The following is a 24927-nucleotide window of genomic DNA, read 5'->3' as shown; positions in this document are numbered from 1 at the left end:
TCCCAGCCCCTAAGACACTCATGCCTCTACCTTGCCAAATCATTACCATCTCCCAGCCTCAACCCACACCCCAACTCTTCCAGATAGCCTTTCCCAATACATGCAGCCTGCACATCCCCCGTTCTAGAACCACCCAGCATCCTGCCTGGCACTTCCTATTACAGCCTCTTCATATTGAAAGATACTTTGGAAGTGAGAAGCCTTCCAGACGTCCGATTTCATTGCCTCAAGCTTAGAGATGCAGGAATGCCTGTTTTTCTTCACTAACCGCAATGATACTAAGCACGGCTAACAGTGAGCACTGTGTGCTAGACGCTTGACATGCAAGAATTCACTTCTATCTCTTAAGCAAGCTCAGTTTTTTTTTTTTTTTTTTTTTTTTGAGATGAAGTCTTGATCTGCTGCCCAGGCTGGAGTGCAATGGCGCGATCTTGGCTCACTTCAATCTCTGCCTCCCGGGTTCAAGCGATTCTCCTGCCTCAGCCTCCCAAGTAACTAGGACTACAGACGCACGCCACCATAAGAGGCTAATTTTTGTATTTTCAGTAGAGACGGGGTTTCACTATGTTGGCCCAGCTGGTCTTGAACTCCTGACATCGTGATCCACCCACCTCAGCCGCCCAAAGTTTTGGGATTACAGGTGTGAGCCACTGTGCTCGGCCAGTTAGCTCATTTTATAGCCGATGGAGTGGAAGCACAGAGTCGTCAAGCAACTTGACCTATGGCTGCACAGCAGGTAAGTAGCTGAGTCCGGATCTGAAGTAGGGTTCCAATCTCCATCCCATCTCTTGCCTTCGTGCTGGCTATTACTGACTGGCTTACTAAGGTTGCAGCTGTCTGTCTTGGGTGCAGAAGTTTTCTCTCATCCTTCCCCAGTAACATCTGCCTTCTCCTCCTTCCTTCCCCAAATGATTGAGCACAGAGGAGGTGCTTTAGAAATCATGGTTCCGAGATAGGCCACGGATAGGGTGTAGGGACACTTCTGACACCAGGTGGCAGCATTGGCCAAAAGTTTTCTCCAAACTCCGTCTTGTCAGTCAAGTAAAAACTTAAAACGTTTATTTCTGGTACAAATGATAAATACTTTGCATTAAAAATCTGGAATTCAAGTTTTCCTCGTACTTCATGCTCCCTCACTGCCCCAGAACCTTACAAAAATATTTCTGTGTAGAGAGGGAAAGAGCTGGTGCCTGCTCTGGAGGCAAAGTCCAGGTCTGGGAAAGGCACTCGTGGTCTGAGGTCTGTCTCAGTGGCGGGAGGCCTCCACTTGCCCTACACGCGGCCTCGGGGCCAGAAATGAGAACGTGCTATTATTGATAACAGGGGCTGTGTCATGGGTCCCCAACAGCTCCTTCCTTGGGGGTAGCGAGCCCCTTCTTGGGGCGTAGGAAGAGACTGAGGGGCCAGGTCCTTCCAGTTGTGTGCATGGGGAGGGGAGTTGTGTCTGGGGAGGTGGGTGTCCAGGGATAGACTCCTTTTAGGGTCTAAACCTTTAAAGAGTTCAACAGAAGAACCACAGGCCATCACATTTTGGCGGCTTACAAGTGAACACTTCAGGGGAGACGCAGGAGGGAGGGGTGTAGGTCTGGGGAGCCCTCTCCCCCTCTGCCCGCAAGGAAGGCACAGGGTGGGAGTGGGGGTACCTTCATGAGACCCCCTGCCATGCCACACCCCTTTCACAGTCATGCGAGGTGGGGCCAGAGGGGCCCAGGCTCCAGGGCCAGGGGAGTGGGAAGGAAGGGAAATAAGGCCTCAGGTGGGGGCTGCCACCCCCTCTGGCGGCTGGTGAAGAGCAGTGGGCCCAGAGGAGCCCCCCAGGATCCCCCCACCCCAGCCTGGCTAGGGGTCCTCATCCCAGAGACACAGCTGCCTCTGGGGCACGTAGAAGTCGAAGCTGTAGCTCTTCTGGCAGCTGCGGATGCCACACTTGTAGGGCGTGGGCCGCTCGCGGCTGTGGCAGTACTTGAGCATGCAGGGGTACCAGGCCAGGCTCAGGCCATAGCGGCAGGTGCAGGGCTTCCCTCGGTCCCCCATCTGCCTGCAGCGAGGCAGCTCCGCCTGCTCTGGGGCCTTGGACAGAGCCTCGAACACAGAACTGTCCACACCTGGGGAGAGAGGCAAGGATCAGGGAGGGACGGAGGGAGGGAGGGAGCTCCCCCAGCCAGGGGCCGCTGCCTTTCCCCACTTGGTCTTCTCCATCATCTAATAGGCATTGACTGACACCTCCATTTCCAAGCTTGCCGTGGGATGCAGAGATAAGACCTGGGCACTAGGCTCCTCCTTTCTGGGCTCATGGGAGAAACAGATTAAATGGCAATAGCCCTCCTCCACGGCACAGCATCAACCGAGTGCCAGGGGCTCTGCTTACAGTACCTCTTTCTATCACCCATGGGCTAAGTACTGTCATCCCTATTTTACTGATGAGAACACTGACCCAGAGAAGTTGAATGATCTGGCCAAGGTTTCAAGGCCTCCACTTAGCCACACTGCCACCTGATGATTTTAAAAAGCGCCATACTGGAGTGTGCTAAGGTAGAGGTGTGGGGAGACAGGATTGGAAGTCAAGGAAGGTTTTTTTTTTTCATGACAGAGTCCTGCTCTGTTGTCCAGGTTGGAGTGCAGTGGTGTGATCTTGGCTCACTGCAACCTCCACCTCCTGAGTTCAAACAATTCTCCTACCTGGGACTACAGGCATGCACCACCATGCCCAGCTAATTTTTTGGTATTTTTGCTAGAGACGGGGGTTTTGCTATGTTGGCCAGGCTGGGAAGGCTTCTTAAGAAAGGTGACATCTGAGTAGGGCCAGGCAGGGAAGGGCTAGCAAAGCACACCCACAGAGGGGCAGGTCAGGGTGGCCAGGGCTTGGGGTAAACAGGAAAGCGCATATGAGGGGTGCTGAGGGAAATGGAAGGGACCGGCCAGGTTTGGCTCAGGGGCTATGTGGGAGGGGCCAGCTTCTGGGGTTGCTTATGTCGAGCCTGTGCCATAGTCTGGGGTGCAGGATGTGTGTGTGTGGAGGGCAAGACCACAGCTCCGTTGGGCATTTCTAAATCTGGGCCTGCCCTGGGAGGAGCAGCAGGCATTTCTCCAGTGCTCATGGCAGAAGGCACAGGTGCCTGGAGTTGGAGTGGCGCCATTTCCCTCTCCCCTCCACACAGAGGACCTGAGGGCAGTCCTGGGAAAGGTACCCAGAGAGGGACCAGCTGGGAAGTCACAGGAGTCAGGAAGGCAGGGACCATGCAGAGGGGAGAGGTGCTCCCAAGGATCTTGTGGGAGAGATGCTGGCACTGGGAAGCCCGAAGCTGATTTCCAAGAGGTGGCAGTGGAAGGTGCCCAACTTACATGACAGAAGGTCCCATCTCTGTGTCCTCACTAAGGGCAGGGGTGAGGGGAAGTACCTGGCAATCTCCCTCCACAGGGCCTAGCAGAGTCTGTGTGCCCTGCCTGGAGTAGGGTCTGTTCCTCTGGCTGACTCTTCTCACTGAATAGTCACACAGATGCTACTTCCTCCAGGAAGCCTTCCCAGACTAGCTGCAGTCTGGTGTGGGGGTCCCTCTCTGAATGCCTGTAGTGTCATGGTACTCTATCACACTTAACTCTGCAGATCTGCCCTGCTTGGGGACAGAAACGGAGTATCTACATCTCTGAGTCCTGTGTCAATATATCCCTGCAGGTGTTCAGTAAATGTCCCCTGAACAAATGAAAGGCTAATGATGAGACAGCTGATGATGTCCTGCCCTCCTCCACTGCTCTGTGCTGTCTCCCCATCCTCTTCCCTCCACCCCGTAGCGGGCAGTGCCCGGCTCCCAGCTGACCTTGTTCCAGCCAGAACCGGACGTCCTCCTGGCGAGTGTAGATGGCATCTGCGGCCTCGGCACACACGTTGTGGAGATGGGGGCTCAGCAGGCCCCCACGGCTGAAGTTGACAGCAACATCCATGTGCAGCTGCTCTGGACCCCGAACCTCCTCCGCCTGCCGTACTGCCCGGGGGTTTTTCTGTGTGCAAGAGAGAAGCTACTCCCACCTGGCTTCAGATTGCTCCCTATCCATCGTCCCTGACCCTCCAGAGTCAGGCAAGCCCAGGCTTACTGCCTTTAGAACGCTGGGGCCATCTGCAGAAGGGCAGCCCCACCCTCTCCAACTGGCAGAGAAACCAATGCCCAGGGTACAGTCGAGCCTTTTCAGCTTCTATCCAGAATGGACGCTTCCCAAACTACATGCTGGCCACTGGGCTGACCTCTGGGGCTGGATGGAGAATGCTGAGGTGTAGGTGGAAGGTGGCGGTGGGTGGGCCAGGCAAGCTGTGCCAGGGCATATAACCTCTGGAATCATGTACTTTCCAGCATCCAGAGAACCAAGTCCCTTTGGGAAAGCAGGCAAAGGGCAGGGGTGAGGAGGCACCCAGGGCGGACTCTGCTGGACAGGCCAGGGAACCTAGATGAGGCTAGGGCAAGGCCCTAAGTCTAAGACACACAGAAGTCTGAGACATTTGAACACGTTACATATGTTAGCACACTGAATTCCCCTACAACCCATTTTCTCAATGAGAAAACTGTGACTTTTAAAGTAACTTGTCCAATGGCACCCAACTAATGAGTGACAGAGGAGATGTGATGCTTTGATCTGACCTCAGAGCCCAAGACAGGTGTGTGACCTCTGTCACACACAGGGAGGTGCTGGAACTAGACGGGAGAAATCTGGGAGATGGGGTTCAGTTACTGATCTGCAGCTCTGGGGTCAGGTTTGGCCTGGGCAAAATTAGGGACTCGGGACCCTAGGGTGAATGGGGTGGCAGAGATGAGGGCAGAGGGTCCAGGAACAGTGTGAGGATGAGGAGCTGGGTGGGAGGCTGAGGTTGGGGGATCCGGGCTGAGAGCCAGGCTGGCTGCAGGGGTTGGGGCTGCAGGTCGGGAGCTGGACCCGGCAGGCCTGGTGGGGCACCTACCTGCCGGAGCTTGGCCATGGCCTCGCTGGGGATGATCTCGTTGTGCTGCAGCCGGGTGACAAAGCAGAGGGCTTGGAACTGACTCTGCCCCTTCTCCAGCTCCCCCAGGATCAGGGCCCGGAAGATCTTCACATCCTAAAGAAGGGCAGGAGGATGAGAACAGCTGGAGGGTGTGAGACCTTCCCACCAGCCCACCGGGTACTCAGCTTGGGCCCTGGAGGGGACGCCTGGACACTGCCTGGCAACAGACCCCTCCCTCCTGCTGGTCTAGGAATTTTTATCTTTTCCATTTAAACCCGTGACTTAAAAGAATGAACACACCCTAAATGTTCTAAAGCTTCCTGGAAAATTGACAAAGTGAACCACTAGAGTTTTTCTACAGAGAACCTTTTAAAAGGATGAAGCTTCACCTTGAAGCAAACATCACCTATTTTTCGTTCCTTATTTATTCACAGCTGATGATCCCCTTGGCAGAACTCCTTAATGCTACCCTGATCAGGTGGGTCAGGGCCTCCACAGCCACCTGACCAGGGCTCATTGAGGAACACTGGACTTTTTCAAGTACCAATTCCAAGTTTCTCTCTCTGACTTTTTTTCTTTGTAGTTCCAATAGTTAGAAATCTCAGACATTCTTACTCAGTGGATTTGGGGAGAGGTCTCAATGTGCCCCTGGTGCTTCTGATCGGTCAGGCTCCTGGCCGCCCATCTCTGAGTGAGTGGGGTTGGTGGCCGGGACAGGGTGAGGGCAGAGTGGGAGGCCGGGACAGGGTGAGGACAGAGCGGGAGGCCGGGACAGGGTGAGGGCAGAGCGGGAGGCTTGCCACAGCTGTTGCAGCCTTCCTGCCTGAGGGCACTGGGGTGCCTCACTACTTCCTTCCCTCCCCACTTCCCCTTTCCCCTATGGGGTTGCTGATGGCATTGCCACCGTCCAAGGGCTCCTTCCTGTTACTGACTCACCATGTAAATGTGGGTCTGCAGGAGGATGGAGGGCTGTAGGGTGGGCTGGGTTCCCTTCCCTATCTGGCTGCTGGAGCCCTGTGCTCTGCCCACCTGCACTGCTCACCACATGGGAAGCAGCCCCTTGCCTTCCTACCCATCTCTGTGACTTGATTAACTCTGCTCCCAGTGAGAAGTTAGTGGGTCCCAGTCAGAAGTGGTCTATATCTGTCAGGACCCCTCCTATGGTGAAGGCACCCTGCCCTCAGTGACCATTCTCTGCTGGGAACCCCTCCGGCTCTGCACTGAGACTTAGAACGACAGCCCTGTGGATTATCTATCAATACCCAGGGCCCCAGCCCCGCCCCGAACAGTCATTGAGTGCTTACTGTACACAGATGAGAACAGAAGTGCCTCAGCAACAGGGTCTGAGCACCCCGCTTGGAATCCCAATACATGCAGCAAGGGACTCACAGCTCCACCCTAAAGCTGCACTGTATTAGTGGGTCTTCCAGGCTTTTCCCCAATTTCCGTGATGTGTAAAAAGGGGATGATCCCACAGTTATGTGACAGGGTTGTAGTGAGGACTAAGTAAGTTATCTGAAAGATTCTCACATGGGTACATGCTGGCTGGGATTACTCTTGTAGATGACCAGCAAGCCTCATGGGCAATCTACAACAAACGAGTGCGTGTCACCTTATAAACGCCCATGTATTTCTGAAGCCCTTTAACTTGACATGGAAGTTTCTCTTACTTCCTTTTACTGTAAATGATCTCTGGAACAAGGAGGTGTGGAAGTACAGGGGAAGGTTTTCCAGAAAGGGAAATTGAGGCTCAGCTGTTGAGGAAGGTTCCATTAGGTTCCTTAAGATCCTGGAGACTTGTGAGGAAGGTGAATCAGAGCTCAGCTTAACCCCCGCTTCCTCTCAACAGGAAATCCCTTCTTGGTCATGATGCTGCAATCTCCTTGTCCTGCCAGGCTGGGCTATCTGATCCTCCCCTCACTCAGGTCGGCTGAGGAGAGAGGGAGGCTGCCCTGCCTGTAGCACTTTCCATTCTGGGCTCAATTGCTGCCAGGTGAGACTTGATACCAGACTTCCCCTACCAGAGCTAGAGCCAGGCCATGTCCCTGGCGGGATCCCCCAGGAAGGATCCGAAATCCATTTCCCTGGTATTTTCAGCTCTGACTCTTTGGAGGGAAGCATATCTGGATATTCACAGAATCTTCTCCAACACCACAGGTGTACGAAATACCTGGCAGTCTCACAGCTGCTCAGGGGTCTCTTTCCTTGGTGACATCACCTGATTACCATTGGCAAGAGAAGGTATTTGAACTTTAGGACTAGACTAGATGATGAAAGAAATCTATTTGAGCTTTTTTCCTGCTTCTGTATTAATAACATCATGAATTATAATAACAAAATGCTTTCAAAATGGGAACTGACTGGGGGTGCCCAGAGAGAATGAGAGTTTCTCCCTGAGACAGAGGATTTCCTCTGTAGCTCCTATTTGTGTAGGACAGAGTTATTGAAGAGAAAAATCATTGTTTCCGTGGGTCAAAAGGATGTATGATTCTCTTTAAAATCTTTACAACAGGCGGTAGGAACTATGACTGTTATGGAGCTTGGATTGAGTAACCTGCTCAAGGTCATGGGCTGAAAGGAAACACAGCCAGGATCTTAACCCAGACAGTCTGACTTCAAAGCCTGAGCTATCTTAACCAGAATGCATAATTGCCTCTTGGATCAACTAGTCTCATCTCCTTGATGTTCAGCTAAAGGAATTGGAACTCGGGTGCATAGAGTTGTGGGGTTTGCCCTTGATGCCTGGGCTGGCCAGCAGCAGAGGCAGGATTAGGACCCGCTCCCCATCATGCCTATCTAGCGGCACCCTGCCTAACTAAAGCCCTCAGCACACCTGCCTTGGGAATGCGGCCGCTCTGACTCGTGGTTTCTGCCACCACCAAACAGCAGGACACAAATAAGAGGGGAAGAGGCGGCAGGAACCCGCCTGCCTGGCCTGCCAGGACTTCTTTACACCCCGAATTCTCCAGTCTCTTTTGTCTTATTTCCTCAGAAAAGCACATTCCACTTGCTGATCCCTGAGAGGGAACGGGCAGCCCTATGTTCTGGTCTGTTTGGTAGCAGGGCTCCATCGTCCTGACCAGTGTCCCCCCACTTTCCACTCCCTGCACCTCAGACTTCCCGACAAGTTTCTGGGGACCTCCTCTTCCTCCAGCCTTCATAGGGCAGGGTCATGTGTGGGTTTGAGCCTGGGGTGACATAAAGGGACCTGTGGTTTGGAGCTGAATCAGAGTCTGATTAGAGTCTAACGTCCCAGGCACATGGTCCCTGTGCACCTCTCAGAGCATCTTCTGACCAGGCAGTAAGTCATCCAGGCCCTCTGTGACCTGCCTCTGGCTCAAGAACAGTGACTCTAGCCTATTCAAGTGGTGGCCCCGGGGTCTGGCCCACAGCTGGTGCTCGATGCTTCATAGCCGCAGGAACGAGTGAATGCTCTAGGGCCTCCATCAACCCACTGGCCTCCGACGTGGCCTTGCCTGTAGCTGGGCTCCTGCAGGCTGGAAGTGCTCCAGCGGCTATTTTGGCTTCAAGAAGGTTTAGGGGATCATCTAGTTCATGGCCCAGTGAGGTTCCAGAAGGGAAGTAACCTTCATGAGTCACGCAGTGGCAGAGGCAGGGCCAGAAGCCCAGACCTCCTAACTGAGTCCAGTGATCTTCATGCTGGTCCAGGCTCCCCAGTGTAGCCCTCATCCAGACACTCAATTCCTCCTTGTGCCCTTCCCTGCCATGCTGTCTGACTGGGATCCACCCGTGTCTCCTAGAGAGAAGGCTTCTCTGGCTCAGCCACGCTGGGTGAATGCGCTGAGAGACGGCAGAGCACTGCTCTGGGAAGGGCACCCCGGGCAGACATCCCGTGCTCAGTACTGAGGGTGGGGAGGGAGCCCCTGGCTCCCAGGGGACAGTGGGGCTGTTACACCAGCCCTGACTGTGGCTTCCAGACTCAGATAACATTGGGAAGAATGAAACGGCTGTTTTGCCTCGGCCTCAGCCGCTGGTCCTGGGGGTTTATATTACTCACGGTCAAGCCTAATCTGAACTGACGCCCAGGCTCGCACGGCTTCCCCATTCGCGTGCATGATGTCGTCTCTCACAGACTCACTGGGTCTCAATCTCCTTCCCGAAAAGTCTCCTAGCGGCTCTTGTTCCATGTTCTCATCCCTCCACAGGTGCACATCCAGGCCTGTCTCCTCCCTCACAGTCTCCTGGTCTTGGCAGAAGCGGCTCCCCATCCTCTCATCACACCCCTCTCCACAGTCCCCACGCCCACCACCGTCTGAATTCCCCATCTCATGCCCAGCGTCAGGACACACCCCGTGTCACCATCCTCACTTGCTCAACTCTCCTCATACACCTCCTCCCCGATGCTGCTTCTCACATGTACACACACATGCGCGCACACACACACACACACTTGTGCACAGGAACACACTCTCACCATGTGTCATCACCTCACTCCAGCCTGCCCGGCCACCTCTGGCACCCTGCCTTCCCATCATGGCCCCTAGCTGGCCCCACTCTCCAGGTGCTCTTCCTCAGCCCGTTCCCAGAAAGCCCTGGGGATTAGGGGAAGGCCAGCCCGTAGGGGAACGCAAAGCACAGGGGGCCAGAGCAGTAGACCGCCCCTTCCCTCCATGCACTGCTTCCAGCCACCACTGTCCAGTGCTGGTCATGGCCCAAGCCACAGGTCATCGCTCCAGGGCCACACGAAGCTGCTTGGCCCCCACTCTCCTCTCCCCCAGCCCCCTTGCTCCTGGACAGCTGGTGCTCTCTCCTGGGAGTGTCCTCTGCCATCTTGGTCTCCTTCCCATCACACTAGAGAGTGTGATTCTGGGGCCCAGGCTGAGCCAATCTAAATATTTATTCCTCTGCTCCTGGCTGGAGCTGCTTTATGGCTAGAGAAGGGGCTGGCTTCACTGGGCTGGGGAGGGAGAGGGGGTTTAGCCTAGAGAGCCAGACAGGAAGTGGTGCCTTCCTAGCCCCACAGCAGACCCGGAAGCACCCTGGCTGCTCTGCCCAGGATCCTTGAGCAGGAATGGGGTGGATGGATTCCACGTACATTCCAAGGCCAGTACCCAGGGACCCAGGGCGCCCCATGTTGAGATGCCAGCACCCCCAGTGCTAGGCCTGGACAGAGGCTGCTTGTCACAGAGCATTAGCACAACCACTGGCCCAGGGCAGTGCCCCTGCCCCCACCCTCCCCAGAGCCTCTAGTGCTCTGTCAGCCGAATCCCAAAGGCCACCACTGTCCTGACTGCTGTGGGAACAATGTGAGGCTTTATGTGGATCAACTGCACCCCACTGTGCCGCTGACTCAGGGGTCCTAAGACAGGGCTCCACGCTTCCCTCTCATCCACATTCCCAGCCCTGATGCCTCCCTTGCTCCCTGCCCTTTATCTGACTCTCTAGTGGCAGCCACTCCAACACTTGCCAACTTTAGCGATGTTAGCTCCTCATGAGGCTTTGGTCCCTACAGCGGAAAAGCAGCAGCTGCAGCAACACACTTAACGGTGGGGTGGAGGGACCTCCCGGCCTGTGGGCACTGGCACCTTGCTCCTCACATGCCCACACGGGCCTCTGCTCTGTGAAGGGCCTCTTAGTCACCGTGCACACCAAGCTCCGAGCATCACACTATTGTCTCTGAAGTACAGGCAAGGAGCCTGGGGCTCAGAGAGGTTAAGAGACTTGCCGAGTCACACAGCTGGTAAGCGGCAGGAAAAAACGTAGATAGTGAGAGATCATTAGTGTCTGTCAGACATTTTCTTTTCTTTTTTTTTTTTTTTTTTTTGAGATGGAGTCTCACTCTGATGCCCAGGCTGGGGTGCAATGGTGCAATCTCAGCTCACCGCAACCTCTGCTTCCTGGGTTCAAGTGATTCTCCTCACTCAGCCTCCAGAGTCGCTGGGATTACAGGTGCCTGCTATCACGCCTGGCTAATTTTTGTATTTTTAGTAGAGACAGGGTTTCACCATGTTGATCAGTCTGGTCTCAAACTCCTGGCCTCAAGTGATCTGCCTGCCTCAGCCTCCCAAAATTCTGGGATTACAGGTGTGAGCCACAACACCTGGCCTCGGTGAGATATTTTCTAAACTCATCCCCCTTACTCAACTTCCCGAGAGGCTGTGCAGGGAGAGAAGAGCTGCAGGCATGGCCAAGAAGCCAGTACTCCATCCACTGGAGGGGAGAGTGCAGGAGAAGGGGTCCAGCCCACGTACAAAGGAAGGTCTCTGCGGATTTTACCTCTGCACCAAGGTTTTTCCAGCCTCCTTGTCCCCTCTAGTTCCCTCCCCAGGGTTCTTTAGCCTTCTGGAAGGGTCCCACTCATGGTGCCACAGCAGATAGGCAGTCAGGATATACTGGAAGGAACCCTGGGTCCTAATCCCGGATCATCAGCTGCTGGATCTTGTCAGCCTCACTTCAGAGCTCCAGGCATCTACACACAGAGGCACCACTGCCTCATACTATCTGTGGCAATGAGGATGGAACCGTGTGTGATGGGAGAGACTGCTCCATGGGTGATCTCTAGAGCCTATGCAATCCTCACCTCAAGGCTGGGCCCTCTGCCTGCAGTACAGGAGTCTGTCCCAAAATTATCTCCCCACCTCTCTGTGCCTCGGGAAGCGTGAGAGGGAACTAACTCACTCTCCCCACCAGCTTCCCAGCAGGATACTCCGTTATCCCTGGTGGAAGTCTTCACTGAGCCTATTGATCTTTTGCTAGGACTCCACTTGGACATAGCATTTGGGGTGGGAGAGGCTGGCCAAGCTCCAGGGACTGCATCTGACCCCTCAGGCGGGGCTGCCCATCCCTGATCTAAGGAGGAATTCCTCATACGCAGAGGAGGGACAGGTGTTAGACCCAAAGGCCCCATGTCAGTAAGCCTGGTCATTCCATCTGGTGACTTCTTGTAAACACCTCTGACGAAATGCTCTGAGCTCCAGAAAAGTCTGGGCCTCTCCCGAAAGCACCTCCACTGTCTTTTGTTCCCCAAGGAGACTTGCCTTCCGTCAGATGCCTCCACACAAATCTAAAGGGCGCTCACACTGACAGGGGAGGGCAGACTGGGCCCTGAAAGCTTCTCGGTGATATCCATATGCTGTGATATCTTCTTGGGATAAACGTTCTCAGGCAGAGACATGGACGTTACGCATTCCACATCTTCACTGACGACACTTCAAGGCTTCCTGTGTTGCTCCCCTAACCCCAGACCAGGGCCCCCTGGCACAGGGGCTTTAGCATTCTTTGGACTGTCCCCTCCTCTGGCTCCCACTCACCCATCAGGGCCCAGGGAAGAATTCAAGCTTCCAACCTCCCTGGGTCCTCGTCCCTCCAAAGTGACCCTGAACTGACCCACACAGCCGTATGGTTTTCCTTATCTTGCTTATTCCCTCCAAGGCTCTGGCCATGGGCCCTCGGGATCCCTCTTCCCATGCTTTTGGAGTCTGTGTCTCCTCCCCCTGATGCTGGGAGGGGAAGGAGATCCCCACCGCCCGCTGCCCTGATGCCATCACCATGACCTTCATATCTGTCAGTATCACCTCCCCCCACCCCCAATATGGTCAGTGTCAAAGCAGGCTGCCTGCAGCATAACTCATCCTCTTCCCAGCTTTTGGTCACTTGGACTGGGGGACAGAGGTGAAAGAGAAATTGGCGGGGATACCACCTTCTGGAAGGTGGACCAGGAGGGATGTCAAACAGCCAGGTTAGAGAGGGGGGACGGTGACACGCCTATGATTAGATATGCTAGTGATTACATCCAGGGCTTATTACACCCATAGGATGTGGAGTACAAGGGAGAGTCTTGCCTACCAAGGACGCACTGTGAATTAGTTTGTGTACTGAGGTCACACAGCGTTAGGCTTGAAGTGGATGTGCTGCTGAAAGCACATTAGGATTAGTGTGGGTAAGACCACAGGTTTCAAATATGTGACTGAGTCTGGGCCCTACCTTCATTTAACAACCTGACCTGGCTGCTTTTCCAGGTCCCGCTCCTCCCCTAGAGCCACTGTACCAGTGGTTCCCAAACTTTGCTGCACATTGGAATCACCAAAACAAACAAACAAACAAACAAACAAACAAACAAACAAACAAACAAAAAACTGCTGCCCGACTCCCACCCTGAGAAATTCTGATTTCATTGGTAGGGTGTGCAGCATTGGGAGTTTTCAAGGCTTCGCAGGTGATGGCGAGGTGCAGCAAAGCCAGGAGGCACTGAGCTGTGGCATTCTTTCCAGAGCCGTGGCATTCTTTCCAGAGCCGTGGCATTCTTTCCAGAGCCGTGGCATTCTTTCCAGAGCCGTGGCATTCTTTCCAGAGCCGTGGCATTCTTTCCAGAGCCGTGGCATTGTTTCAGAGCCGTGGCATTCTTTCCAGAGCTGTGGCATTCTTTCAGAGCCGTGGCATTATTTTCAGAGCCGTGGCATTCTTTCCAGAGCCGTGGCATTCTTTCCAGAGCCGTGGCATTCTCTCAGAGCCGTGGCATTCTCTCAGAGCCGTGGCATTCTCTCAGAGCCGTGGCATTCTTTCAGAGCTGTGGCCCTTGCTCAGCCTCTGGGCAGGGCTTGCAGTAATGTGTGATGGTTTCACAGCCCCAGGCTATGTGTCCTCTAGTGGGATGATGACTGTGACTGCTTCCCTGCCTCAAGGTCCAGGGTGGCAGTGTGGGAAAGAGTTAGGCTGTCAGACCTCTGACTCAGGTAGAGGCAAATGGAGGTGGGAAGGGCTGGAGATAGGGGGCTGGATGAGGTTGGGAATTAGACAGAGGCCTTGGTCCCATCCTACACAGCGGGGCTCACTGTTGCCCTGGGGGGACTATCAGGACAAGGATGGCTGCTTCTGCTCTGAGGGGCTGGCCAGCTATTTTGGAACTTCAAGGAGGTTATGATGAAGAGCTCAAGGCTCCTCCAGACTCAATACTGACTTTTCTGCATGACCTTGGGCCTGCGATTCAATGTCTTTGAATCCAAGGCTAGCAGAGAGGATCCTTGCTGAAATGCTGTGTGAGCCACAATTAGCAAAGCTAACGGGTCCTCTGTCGTGAGCACTTAACACAGTATCTAACACAGAGCAAGTATGCCGTAGGCACTACCCTGTTGGATTCTCCTAGTGACCCTAGGTTATGTACTATTATTATCCCCGTTTTATAGACGAAGAAGTGAAGGCCTGGAGAGATCAAGTAGCTTGTCCAGGGTGAACCTGCTACTAAATGGTAAACCAAGTCTGTCTCATTCAGTTTGGACTGCTTCTCCCCAAAGTGATCAAATGGCAAACATCACTCTTCCAAAGTAGTTTAGGGACTTTTCCCAAACCACTGCAAATGAGCTTGGTACAAGAAACATAAAAAGCATGACTTCCTAGGCCGGAGTGCCGAAGTGCAATCACAGCTCAGTGCAGCCTCAGCTCCCTGGGTTCAAGTAATTCTCCCGCCTCAGCCTCCTTGAATCGCTGGGACTACAAGGCACACACCAGCATGCCTAGAAAAATTTTTAATTTTTTGTAGACAGGGTCTCATTTGGCCTGAAGGTTTCATATTCCTGGTTTCAAGTGATACACTTGCCTCAGTTTCCCCAAAGCCTGGGATTACAGATGTGAGCAACCATACCCAGCCTGTCTTTCACTTACAGAAAAATCATTCCTTCTAGACCGAACTTGCTTGTGGAAATCTTCCGAAGACTTTAAGGCACGAGGCCTTGAGAACTGAGAGGTGACCCACCCTAGAAGGACTGGGACATAGAAGCTGCTGTGGCCGGTGCAGGTGGTGAGTGGCCTGGGTAATGGTAAAGGCTATTCTCCCTCACACTGCATTCTCCAACTGCACCCCATCCTAGGCCAGTAGAGAAACCTAGAGTTAAAGGGACTCGGGAAACCTGGTTTCCTTTCTGTGTCTTCCACTCCCAATTCCCTCCCTTGCTGGTGAAATTGGAGATGCCAGAGGTGGATGTGAAATGGTAGCTTCTGGGTCAGAGGCTAACCTGAAAGCAGACTTCAGAAACCTGAATGGAGGTCTGAACCACTGCAGGCAGTCAAATGAGGTGCTCACACTCTCCAAATGCATTTTCTAACTGGGCAGTCAGATGGCCACCATACCGTCACACCAATCCCCACACCCCACCCCAGCCATCAGCCACTACTACCTCACCATCACAGCCACCTGGACACTTCTTAGTCTCTCCCTTCAGGTAAGAGCAATAAAAATCTTCCAGCTGTAGCTAAAGGCTATATAAAAGCTCAGCCCTATCAATTGCCTTTCACTGTCCTGGCCAAAGCCAGGGAAGTCTCTTTGCAGGATTCTAGTGCAGCCACGAGATGATGTCCAGTGGGCAGGAGGGTGGGAGTCACAGCCTGGCCTGAGGCTAACTTTCAAGGACAAAGGACTTGGACAGAAGATTAGATCCCTGATTCCTGATGGATCCAGCCACTAATATAGATTTTTCAGAAACAGAACACACTTGATAAAAGTCCCCTAAGGTTTAGGTGAGGAGGCAGGGTAGGGAAGCCGACCCTATCAGCTTCTGTCTCTCTCCACCCACAGACTCATCTGCCCCTACCTACATCTGAGAGCCTAGCTTAGGCCTGCTGTGTAAGGATGGGCTGCAGAGTCTTCCCTTTTGTGAATGCTCACACCTCCACCCCCACCTGCCTGCTTAAGTCCAATGTCAGTGACAAGTCAGTGGCCCTGGGGCAATTAGTGGTCAAGCCTCAACACCCCCCCCCAACCTCCCTCTAGAGGTCAAGTGTAATCCCCCATTCCTGCTAACTATGGCAATCTGGCTGGGTCCCTGACTCCCCAAACTTTGCCACTTCTCCTATAAATTGCCCTGTCTCTAGGCGGGAGGAAAGAGGGCGGCTCCAGCAAGGGTTCCTGGGGCCTGGGTTCCCCCAGTTATCTAATCTGCTTCACCCCTGCACCCTGCACCCCCCCCCCCCCCGCCCCGGGGCACAGAGCTTACAGGCATCTCTATAGTAGGAGAGGGGCTGGGGGAAGGAGACAGAACACTCCCTTGAAGACCTGACTCACCCACCCTCTTTTCCTCCAGCTTAGTCACTCACCATTCTTCCAGGCCCATTTTCTGAAAAACCCCCAGCCCACTGGGTCCAAGGCCCTTCTTGTTCACTCCGCAACACACACACACACACACACACACACACAGAAGCCTGGGTGCAAGGCCCTTCTTGTTCACTCCGCAACACACGCACACACACACACACACACACACAGAAGGCTGGGTGCAAGGTCCTTCTTGTTCCCTCCACAACACACACACACACACACACACACACACACAGAGGGCTGGGTGCAAGGTCCTTCTTGTTCCCTCAACACACACACACACACACACACACACACACACACACACACACACACACAGACTGAGAGAGGGCTGATCTCTAACTCCCTAACCCTAATCTGGGCCAAAATAGGGGGGTTGGCCCGTCTCTCTGCCAGGCAGAGTGAAGGGCAGCACTTCTCCCAGAGGGAGGGGGGCCTCAGCCGGGGTCTCTCTCTAGGGCCCTCCTGCTGCAAGCGCCCCAGCCTTCCAGACCAAAGAGGAGACAGGGCCTTTCCCAGCTTGAGAGGGACCAGGGGCAGACAGCTCTCCCCAGAAAAGCAAAACAGCGGGAAGGGTGACAGTGGGACTCCAAAATGTCAGGGCTGGGAGGCCTCGCAGACCCCTCATTGCCCTGTACAGCGGGGAGAAGCCAGGCCCATAGGAGGAAACGCTTGCTCTAGATTACACAGAGAGAACCCACAGTGAGAACACCTCGCCTAGGACTTTTCCACCAGCGCACAGGGAAATGACTCTAAGAAGGGAGTCCAGGCGTTAGCAGGAGTTCTGAAGGACGGCCCGCACCTGGGGACTTTGGGAGCACTGGAGGAGGGAATGAGAAAGGGCAGCAGAGGGATTATTTGGGGAGAATGAAGGGAGGGTCGCTGAGGAGCGGGCAAAGAGATGTAGAGAAGAGCCCGGCGTGACCTTGGGCCAGCCGCGTCCCCCTCCTGGGCGCGTCTTGCCGGGTGCAGGCAAGAGGGCGCCTGGGACCCCGTGGGCGGGGGGGGGCTCAGGCTCGAAGGTGCCACCCCGGAGAGTGAGGGCGTCTCACCTTCTTGAAGTCGGCGGTGAAGGAGACGAGGGTGCCATCGGGCTTGCGCAGCTCGAGGCTGATGCTGTCGGCGTCGCTGTCCGCCTGCAGGCTCTCCTCCGTCACCTGGCCGTCCGGCAGCCGCACGCGGACCCGCAGCTCGGCCGGCGCACCCGTTGCCAGTAGCGGCGCGAGCAGCTGCAGCAGCAGCAGCAGCAGCGCGGGGCGCGCCGGGGGGACCCCGGACGGGCGCATCCCCGGGGGCCGCCGCCGTTCGCGGCCCCGGCGCGTCGCGTGGGGGCGGGGAGAGGCTCAGGCAAAGTTCGCCCAAAGTTGGGGGCTACTTCGGGGCGCCCGGGAGCCGCTCCGCCGGGGGCCTCGGCTGCGGGGTCGCCCTCGAGGAGGCGGGAACGCACGTGGGTAGCGCTCAGCAGCGCGCCCCCGGCGGCTCGGAGGCGGAGACGGCGCTGCCCCGGCCCGGCTCGGCGGCCCCCGGCTCCGGCGCTGCGAGCCTGTGTTTTGCACTTTTCATTCAATCCCACCCCCCGTCACTTCCTTCAGAAAACAGAAACCACCAGGACCCGCCTTAAAGAGACCGCGCACCTCGCGGCCCTTAAAGGGCTCGCGGCGGTTCCCCGCGCTCCGGCGTGGCCGGGCAGGGGGCGGGGAGAGGGGACCGCGGCTCGGCGGCTTTGTGAGAGCGGCCTCCTCGACCTTCCTCCCTCTCGGCCGCGCGGACTCAGCGACCCGGGCGGTGTCAGAAGTTTGCTCTCCAGGCAAATCCCTTCCTTCCAGCAGGGGCGGGACGGGTGACTCTTTCCCCGCCCCACACCCCCTTTTTTTGGCTTGCTCATGTGCCACGTGGATGAAATAATCGACTTGGAGTTTTGGGGGTTTTGTTTCGGCTTTCAGTTTCTCTGACACAGAGAATTTCTAAAAAGCTTCAGCAAAATCAGACCTCGCTTCTCACTCTACCTTTTCCCTGCCCCACCTTGGGAGGGTGGGGCTGGGGTTTTCGCCCAGCTTTGCCATCGCCAGGTGGGGCCTTGATGGGTCAGGTCACCCCTCCGGACGTGGCCCTCAGATTTTGTGAACCCTTGTGCCTATTTCCGTTTCAGTCCCGCCTCCCGTACTTCCCGCTTTCACGGCCTTTCCTCCAACCTGCCCACCACCGCAGACTCGGTTCTTCCTCTCGATCATAGAGTGAGCAAATCCAGGGTAATGTTAGATTCCAGGCCACTCGGGAGAATTTCCAGGGACTCAGGACACTGGCGCTCCACGACAGCTCCACGGCAGTGGCTTTCCCACAAGCCACAAGGCAACATGTGTGCCCTGCGGTGCACCCCCAACAATGAAGAGGGTGAAGACCGGGAGATCCGGATTGCTGCTTCCTCTGATTAGCTGTGGAATTTAGCCACGTTTTAAAAATTCTTTGGGCTTAAGTGTTCCCCCCCCGCCCAGTGTATAGCGGGTGCTGCTCAGACCTACATTGTCCTGCCAGTCCCAGGAAGATGCTCAAAACCAATTGTTCCCTGACTTCCATTTTCACTTCTGTTGGGCTCTTGATTACTGATGGGTGAAAACTCCTTCTCTGCAGTCTCCTTGGCTTCTAGGGCTTCCCTAGCACAGGGTCCTGGGAACTGCAGCGTCTGGCTAGAATCCACCTCTTGCCACCAGCCGGGGCCCTTCCTGCTACACACTCTTTGCTGCCTAGATTTAGGACTGAAGGAATGTAAGAGACTCTTAAGTCAGCCTTTTCCAAATTTGCCTTACCTAAAGAATCACCTGGATGCTTGTTAGAAATAGATTCCTGAATCCCTAAACCCATGGAATCAGATTCTAGGGACAAGAACTGAGGATTAGCGTTTTTGACAAGGCCTACGTGATGCTTGACAGAAGGGGTTGACAGTGGGTACTTGGCAGATGTTTTAGCATAAAGGGTATGAAACAAGCAGCATCTTTCCTGGAAAACCTGGTTCCTAAGGCATTCGTCTTCACATCAGGGAGATAAGGCAAGCTGGTAGGGAATAATTGGGTTAGCACAGGGATCGCTCCCCTAGGGACTCCCACTCTTAGCTGGCAACGCTGAAGACAAGAGATGCCCAGGGTCTCAAAATTGGCCTCCCACCTGACCGGATGCTAGATCTCCATGTGGCCTTGAAGCTAGGTCTCCCACATGAGTCAGCCCGCACAGTCATTAAGGGCCTCACCCAAATTTCCTAACTTCCCTTGTTTCAGATCCTGTCCCCATCCGCCACCAGCCCTGCCCTCAGCCACATGCACAGGCCCTTACCCCTTCTCCTCCCACAAGAGCCCAGAAGTGGGCAAAGAAGCCCTGGATGTCAGATTTCTTGTTTAGGTCTCTGAGGTTTGTCTCTGTGCACATTTTGGGTTTGGAAATAAGGATGGAAGACCTCATCTATTTTCCCACCTCTTCACTGTAGTCAACTTCCTTTTCTACTACAACCACAGAGCAAATCAGATTTTTCTTTGAAAGTGATGGGGAATTGAAGTCTCACTCTATTACATGAGCCCCGCCTACCTCCGTCTCTCTGCCTTCCCAACTGACTCACTCTTCAAGCTCCAGGACAAAACTCAGGTTTCCCAGGAAGACTTTCTCAGCTCCCCGCCGACCTAGCGCTCTATTCTGTGCTGCTGTCTGTCTCCAACCTCTGCACTCCACCAGGAGTCATTGTGATAGCAGCTCCTCCCATTGTGTTCTGACTGTGTCCAGGTTTTGTGCCAGGCATTTTACATGGATTATCTTGTTTAATTTTCATGGCATCCCTCCAAAGTAGGGTCTATTCTTAGGCTCTTTTTACTGACAAGGAAACCAAAGCTTAGAGAGGTTAGACAACGTACCCAAGGTCACAAAAGCAGTAGAGCCAGCCGGGACTCAAACACAAGTCTGCCCGCCTGACCACAAAGCCCTTGCTTTGAACCGCGGTGGCATCTGCCTGTCTGTAGCCCTCACTTTCTGCCAGACCCATTTGGCTCACATTCTGTGCTATCTTCTGTTATCTAACGGTTTCTCGCGTGGCAATCCTGTATCCCCAGTGAGGCTGTCAGTTAGTTCAAAGAGGCCAGCCCCATGCTGGGAACAGACAGCGTTTCCCTCAAACCATCCAGGCATAGAAGCATCCATTCATCTTAAATGTAAAGGCCCTCAGAGGAAGAGCTCTAACAAGCCTAATTACTCTGACTACAACCAAACAGCCCTCATTGTCAGAGAGTTCTTTATGTCTCATTGCAAGTCCTCTGCCACACCATAAGCCAATTTCCTTTCCTTTCTCATTGCAAGCCCTTGGAAAGCAGTTGCCAATAGTGGTTCAGAGCATGGGCATCAGGATCTCGGTGCCGGAGCGTGGCCCCACTCATGAGCTGTGTGAGTCAGTGAGCCTCTTTTTTCATCTGTAAAAGGGGTGCATACGTTTCTCCCTCACTGAGTTGTTTTGAAAATTAAATGAAATATTGTGCATAAAACACTTTGCAACGTGTTTGGCATTTAATACAGACCCAATAAATGGTAGTCATTATTATTTAATTCTGTTCATTCTTTCCAATTGTTTCAAATACTAAATCTCTGGTTACACAAGTCTCTCCCTCCTACCCCCTGCCGCATGTGTACGCATGCACATATACATTCTTTCAGAAACATTTTTTTGGCCAGGCACGGAGTCTCACGTCTGTAATCCCAGCACTTTCGGAGGCCAAGGTGGGTGGATTGCCTGAGGTCAGGAGTTCGAGACCAGCCTGGCAACATGGCAAAACATCGCCAACATGGCAAAATCCCGTCTCTACTAAAAATACAAAAATTAGCCGGATGTGGTGGCAGGCGCCTGTAATCCCAGTTACTGGGGAGGCTGAGGCACGAGAATCACTGGAACCCAGGAGGCAAAGGCTGTAGTGGGCTGAGATTGTGACACTGCACTCCAGCCTGAGTGACAGAGCCAGCTGGTCTCAAAAAAAGAAAGAAAGAAAGAAAAGAAACACTGTTTCCTCTCTATCCTCTTTAGTTGTCTAAGTTTTATGGAACTTAGAACTCTCAAACTAGGAAATGGGCAGCAGCAAAATCACAGGAGGCACCTCCCCTTTGCTTTTTGGACTGAGTGTGCCTTGATTTGGGAGGAAGAGAAACACCACACCATCTCCCAATCTGTGCCCAAGAAAGCAGGTGCTGACAAGACCCTGCAGGAGGTGGAAAGAGAAACAACCAAGACCTTTATCGAGAGACCAAGAGAGCACCACCAGGTGCTTGTCTTTGCAAGACTGGAACAACTTTTTCTTCCCATGACTTTCTGTGAGTGGCTGTTTGGTTTGGGTTAGGTTACAGCCCCTCTGTCCCTGGGCCCTTGCAGATAGAGCGGGGGATTTGTGATTTGAGTCTGAGAGAACCAGAGATGGGGTGAGGGATCCCCTCTGCTTCTCAAGGTCATCTGCAAAGCTCCAGACGCGTCACTGCCAGCACAGACATACACATCAGCTTTCCGGCATTACACAATTAGGCAGTTATATCCATCAAGGGTGTGGTGGGAAAGTGGATTGGAGAAACAGCTGGTGGGGATACCGAGTGGAAAGGGAAGAGAACGGAGATGACTGGGGTAGGCATGAGGTAGCCATTCTTTCCAGGCAGAAAAAGCAGGCAGAAGAGAAGTCATGATGGAGGTGGGCTGAATCCATGACTTTCTGGAAGGAAGAGGAAGTGTGGATAATCAGAGCTGCAAGTCAAGGCAGATCTCAGTTCATTGATTCCAGGCCTGTGACTCTTGAAAGTCCCAAACATAACCATCTTTTCTTCCATGCTAGTTCCTCCATGTGGCCTTCCCCGTTCTCCGCCCCAGACTCATTCATTCACTCGTTCATTCAGTCATCTAGCATACTAAGACAGTCACTGCACTAGATAGATGCTGTGGGCCCAGCACTGGAACAAGGTGGATGCAACAATTCTTTATCCTGTGATGGAACATACAAGAGAAGCAGGCTATGAAAAAATCATAGCAAAACAAAATGTTTTAATTACAATTGTTATAATGGAGAATTAGAGGAGACTCTAGCCTAGACCAGGAGGCCTTCTTGGAAGGCTCTTCCGGATATAGCCTAATCTTAAAAGATGAATCAGCACTGATCAGCAAAGACAGTGTTCCAGGCAAGGGAAACAGCTTGTGAACGGGACCTGTGTCTGGTGGGCTTCCCAGAAACATCACCAGTTGGTGAGGGCATCATGACGGAGGAGAGTCGCTTGAAATCATGCAGGACAGTTTGGCAGGGCCCAAGAAACACAGGGCTTTGGAGGCAGTGTTAACACTGGGCTTGGTTTTGTTTTCCTAAGAGCAGTGGGCAGTCTAAACGTGTTACGTAAGGAGGTGACATGATCAGACTTGTATTTTAAAAAGATGGCTTGGGGAATGGACTGTGGCCCACTGCTGGTGAGTGGGACAGTGGTGGTGGCAGTAGGGGTGTAGAGGGATTGGAATTCAGCTGTGTGTGGGCGTAGGATTGGATGTTTCATTGGACTGGGGGCAAGTGAGCAAGAGAGGTCAAGGGCAACTCCTGGTTCTGGCTTGCATAGGTGGCAGCACCATGATTTGAGATTGGGAAGCAGGCGAGAAGCCCTGGGATTGCCTTTGTGGTAGCTCTTCAGGTGACTTTTACCCCCTGCCTTTTGCGGTTATAATTTCACAATGTTTGTGCTTGGAACCAGAGGCTACAAAAGAACCTAGGCCAGCTGTAAGTGGCGCCACTCAGACTAGAAGCCTGGCATGCTGAAGCCAGGCCTCATCTCCTCCCTTGACACTGCACAGGGCACCATGTCACTGCCTTCACCTACAGTCTATGTGTCCTGAACCTGGCTCCCCTTTGCGTCCACCTCATGCCCGGCGTAGTGCCTTATATGCAGAAGGTGCTCAATAATGACATCTCTGAAGCCCTGTGTACCTGGCACTCTGCTATTGGAGATAGAATCTGAGACACAGTCCCTGCCCTCAAGAATCTTGTTGACCATGTGGTCCAGGACCTCCCAGAGCAAGCTGGGCCACCTCAGGCCCTTTTCAGATGCCAGCGTTGCTCCCACCTTCTGGAGACTCAGATGTTTGTCCCTGAGAGCATGCTGTCCCCTCATGTCTTGGCAAGTCCATCGTCGGGGCACACTCAGGGAGGCCTTAGAGAAGAGGGATCTTGTTCATCGGTCTGCGGAGCGCTGCCCTCAGCCCACAGAGACCTTAGACAGTATGCCTGTGGCAAGAGGATGGGATCTGGCAGGGTGTGTGTGCCTTGTGTTGATTACATTTTAATGGGTAAACACCCTTTTCTTTACGCAAATCCCTGAGGAAATTTATTACTTTAAAAAGTCAGCTGGATTTTTAGTGTGGTGTTTTATTGCTCTTGAAAAAAACGTGTATGTTATGGCTTGGGATGGGACATCCTGCCTTTTCATCAGGGGACTGAGAGTGAGCAAAGTTGAGCCTGGACAGTGGCCATTTCTGACCGGAGCCATCAGCTTGTCTCCCTTTTCCTGTCACAGTTGCTGTGGGCCCCCTTATCAGAACATCTGGCTCCTATCTGCTGACTGATGGTATCATCAAGGCTTAGGCTAGAGAGTCTAAGAAGGGCCTAGACTTATCCAGGGAGGGAGGGTCAGGCCTAGTTTCTTATCCAGTGGGAAAGGGAACACTGCCTTCTTCCAAATTGGGGAATCTCAGAGCCACCCTCACTATCATGACTTTTTACAAAAAGACCTTTCATTTTTCTGAACAAATGGAAAGACACACTATATTTATCAAGAAAACAATTGTGATAAAAATATATTCATTTAATGCATTTCCAATTAACATCGAGCTTAAACATTTCAAAAATAAACTTTATTATTTTTTTTAGCAGTTTTAGGGGTCACAGCAAAACTGAGTGGAAAGTGCAGCATTCCCATATACCCTTGGCCCCTACATATTCACACTCTTCACTATCAGCATCCCTGCCAAAGGGCTATGTTTGTTACAATCAATGAACCTGCAATGACACTGCGTAATCCACATGAGGGTTCATTCTTGGTGCTCTACATTTGATGGGTTTTGACAAATGTATCACCCACCATTATAGTATCATGCAGATGGTTTCACCATCCTCTCACGTTCCACCTATCTATGCCATTAGAAAGTGTATGTAATGGTGGTAGGCCACCGGAGAGAGAATAAAACCTGATCAATATTGATTTCCGATTATCTTCTGAGCATTGTGGCTTTTATGAAGTGATCACAGCATGCCCTGTGTTTCCTGTCCTGCTTTTCTCACTATTATTTCCTACATGCATTTCCACACATTGACACAGTCCACACATGGTTCTTAATGAAATTATAGTGCACACCACGGCGTGAACAGTTGACGGCATACTCTAGTCATTTGTTGGTTATTATTTTTCTCCTATACAATCTTGTAGAAAAGGTTTAAATGGAGACCACGAATTGTGTTTCTGAGGCTTTTTTGCAGGTTGAATACTTACAGTTTAATTCAAGCCTTCAGCCACGTTCCTCTCTAGCAGCCCCTGAGACAGACTGTCCTATATATCTCTTTTCATGTCCATGAAGGGAAAAGACCCCAAAATGTCCCGAGGGGACTCAATTACTACTGTACAAACACAGGATCTTAGCTGTCTTTTAACTAGAAAGTTCGTTCTCATGTACAACACAATTGTCCTTGACAAGAATGTAAACTTTCCACCCTTTCCTGAGTGTGAACAGTTTCTCTCACCTGCACATTGTGTGTGCAAATCAAGAGTACGATCCATATCAGAAATTATTTATATGTGGCGATATTCTGCAGGAGAAGATGATATTCTGCAGGAGGATGTCATAGACTTGTCACGAATTCTCATCAAATTCAAATAGCACAAA

At 53.0% G+C, this 24927-nt stretch overlaps 1 protein-coding gene across 1 annotated transcript; it reads right to left on the bottom strand.

The window, feature by feature from the left end:
* Window positions 1-1030: 1030 nt before the first annotated feature.
* Window positions 1031-17797, bottom strand: OAF (out at first homolog). Its single transcript, XM_002807279.6, has 4 exons — window positions 17066-17797; window positions 4946-5080; window positions 3816-3996; window positions 1031-2105 (listed from the first exon to the last, which is right to left on the bottom strand). The coding sequence occupies exons 1-4, from the start codon at window positions 17297-17299 to the stop codon at window positions 1840-1842; spliced, it is 816 nt and encodes a 271-aa protein (XP_002807325.3). The 5' UTR covers window positions 17300-17797; the 3' UTR covers window positions 1031-1839.
* Between the last annotated feature and the right edge of the window lie 7130 nt (window positions 17798-24927).

This window comes from Callithrix jacchus, chromosome 10 (assembly GCF_049354715.1).
Source record: "Callithrix jacchus isolate 240 chromosome 10, calJac240_pri, whole genome shotgun sequence".
NCBI classification, from domain to species: Eukaryota; Metazoa; Chordata; class Mammalia; order Primates; family Cebidae; genus Callithrix; species Callithrix jacchus.
Note: the sequence above shows the minus strand (reverse complement) of the source record. Positions and strands in the feature narration are given on the sequence as shown.

Coding starts and splice junctions, on each gene's coding strand:
- OAF (XM_002807279.6), bottom strand. CDS start 17,299: ATGCGCCCGTCCGGGGTCCCCCCGGCGCGCCCCGCGCTGCTGCTGCTG. Junction 5,081..17,065: donor TCACCGCCGACTTCAAGAAG/GTGAGACGCCCT, acceptor GCCCTTCTTTAG/GATGTGAAGATCTTCCGGGC. Junction 3,997..4,945: donor CCATGGCCAAGCTCCGGCAG/GTAGGTGCCCCA, acceptor TCTTGCACACAG/AAAAACCCCCGGGCAGTACG.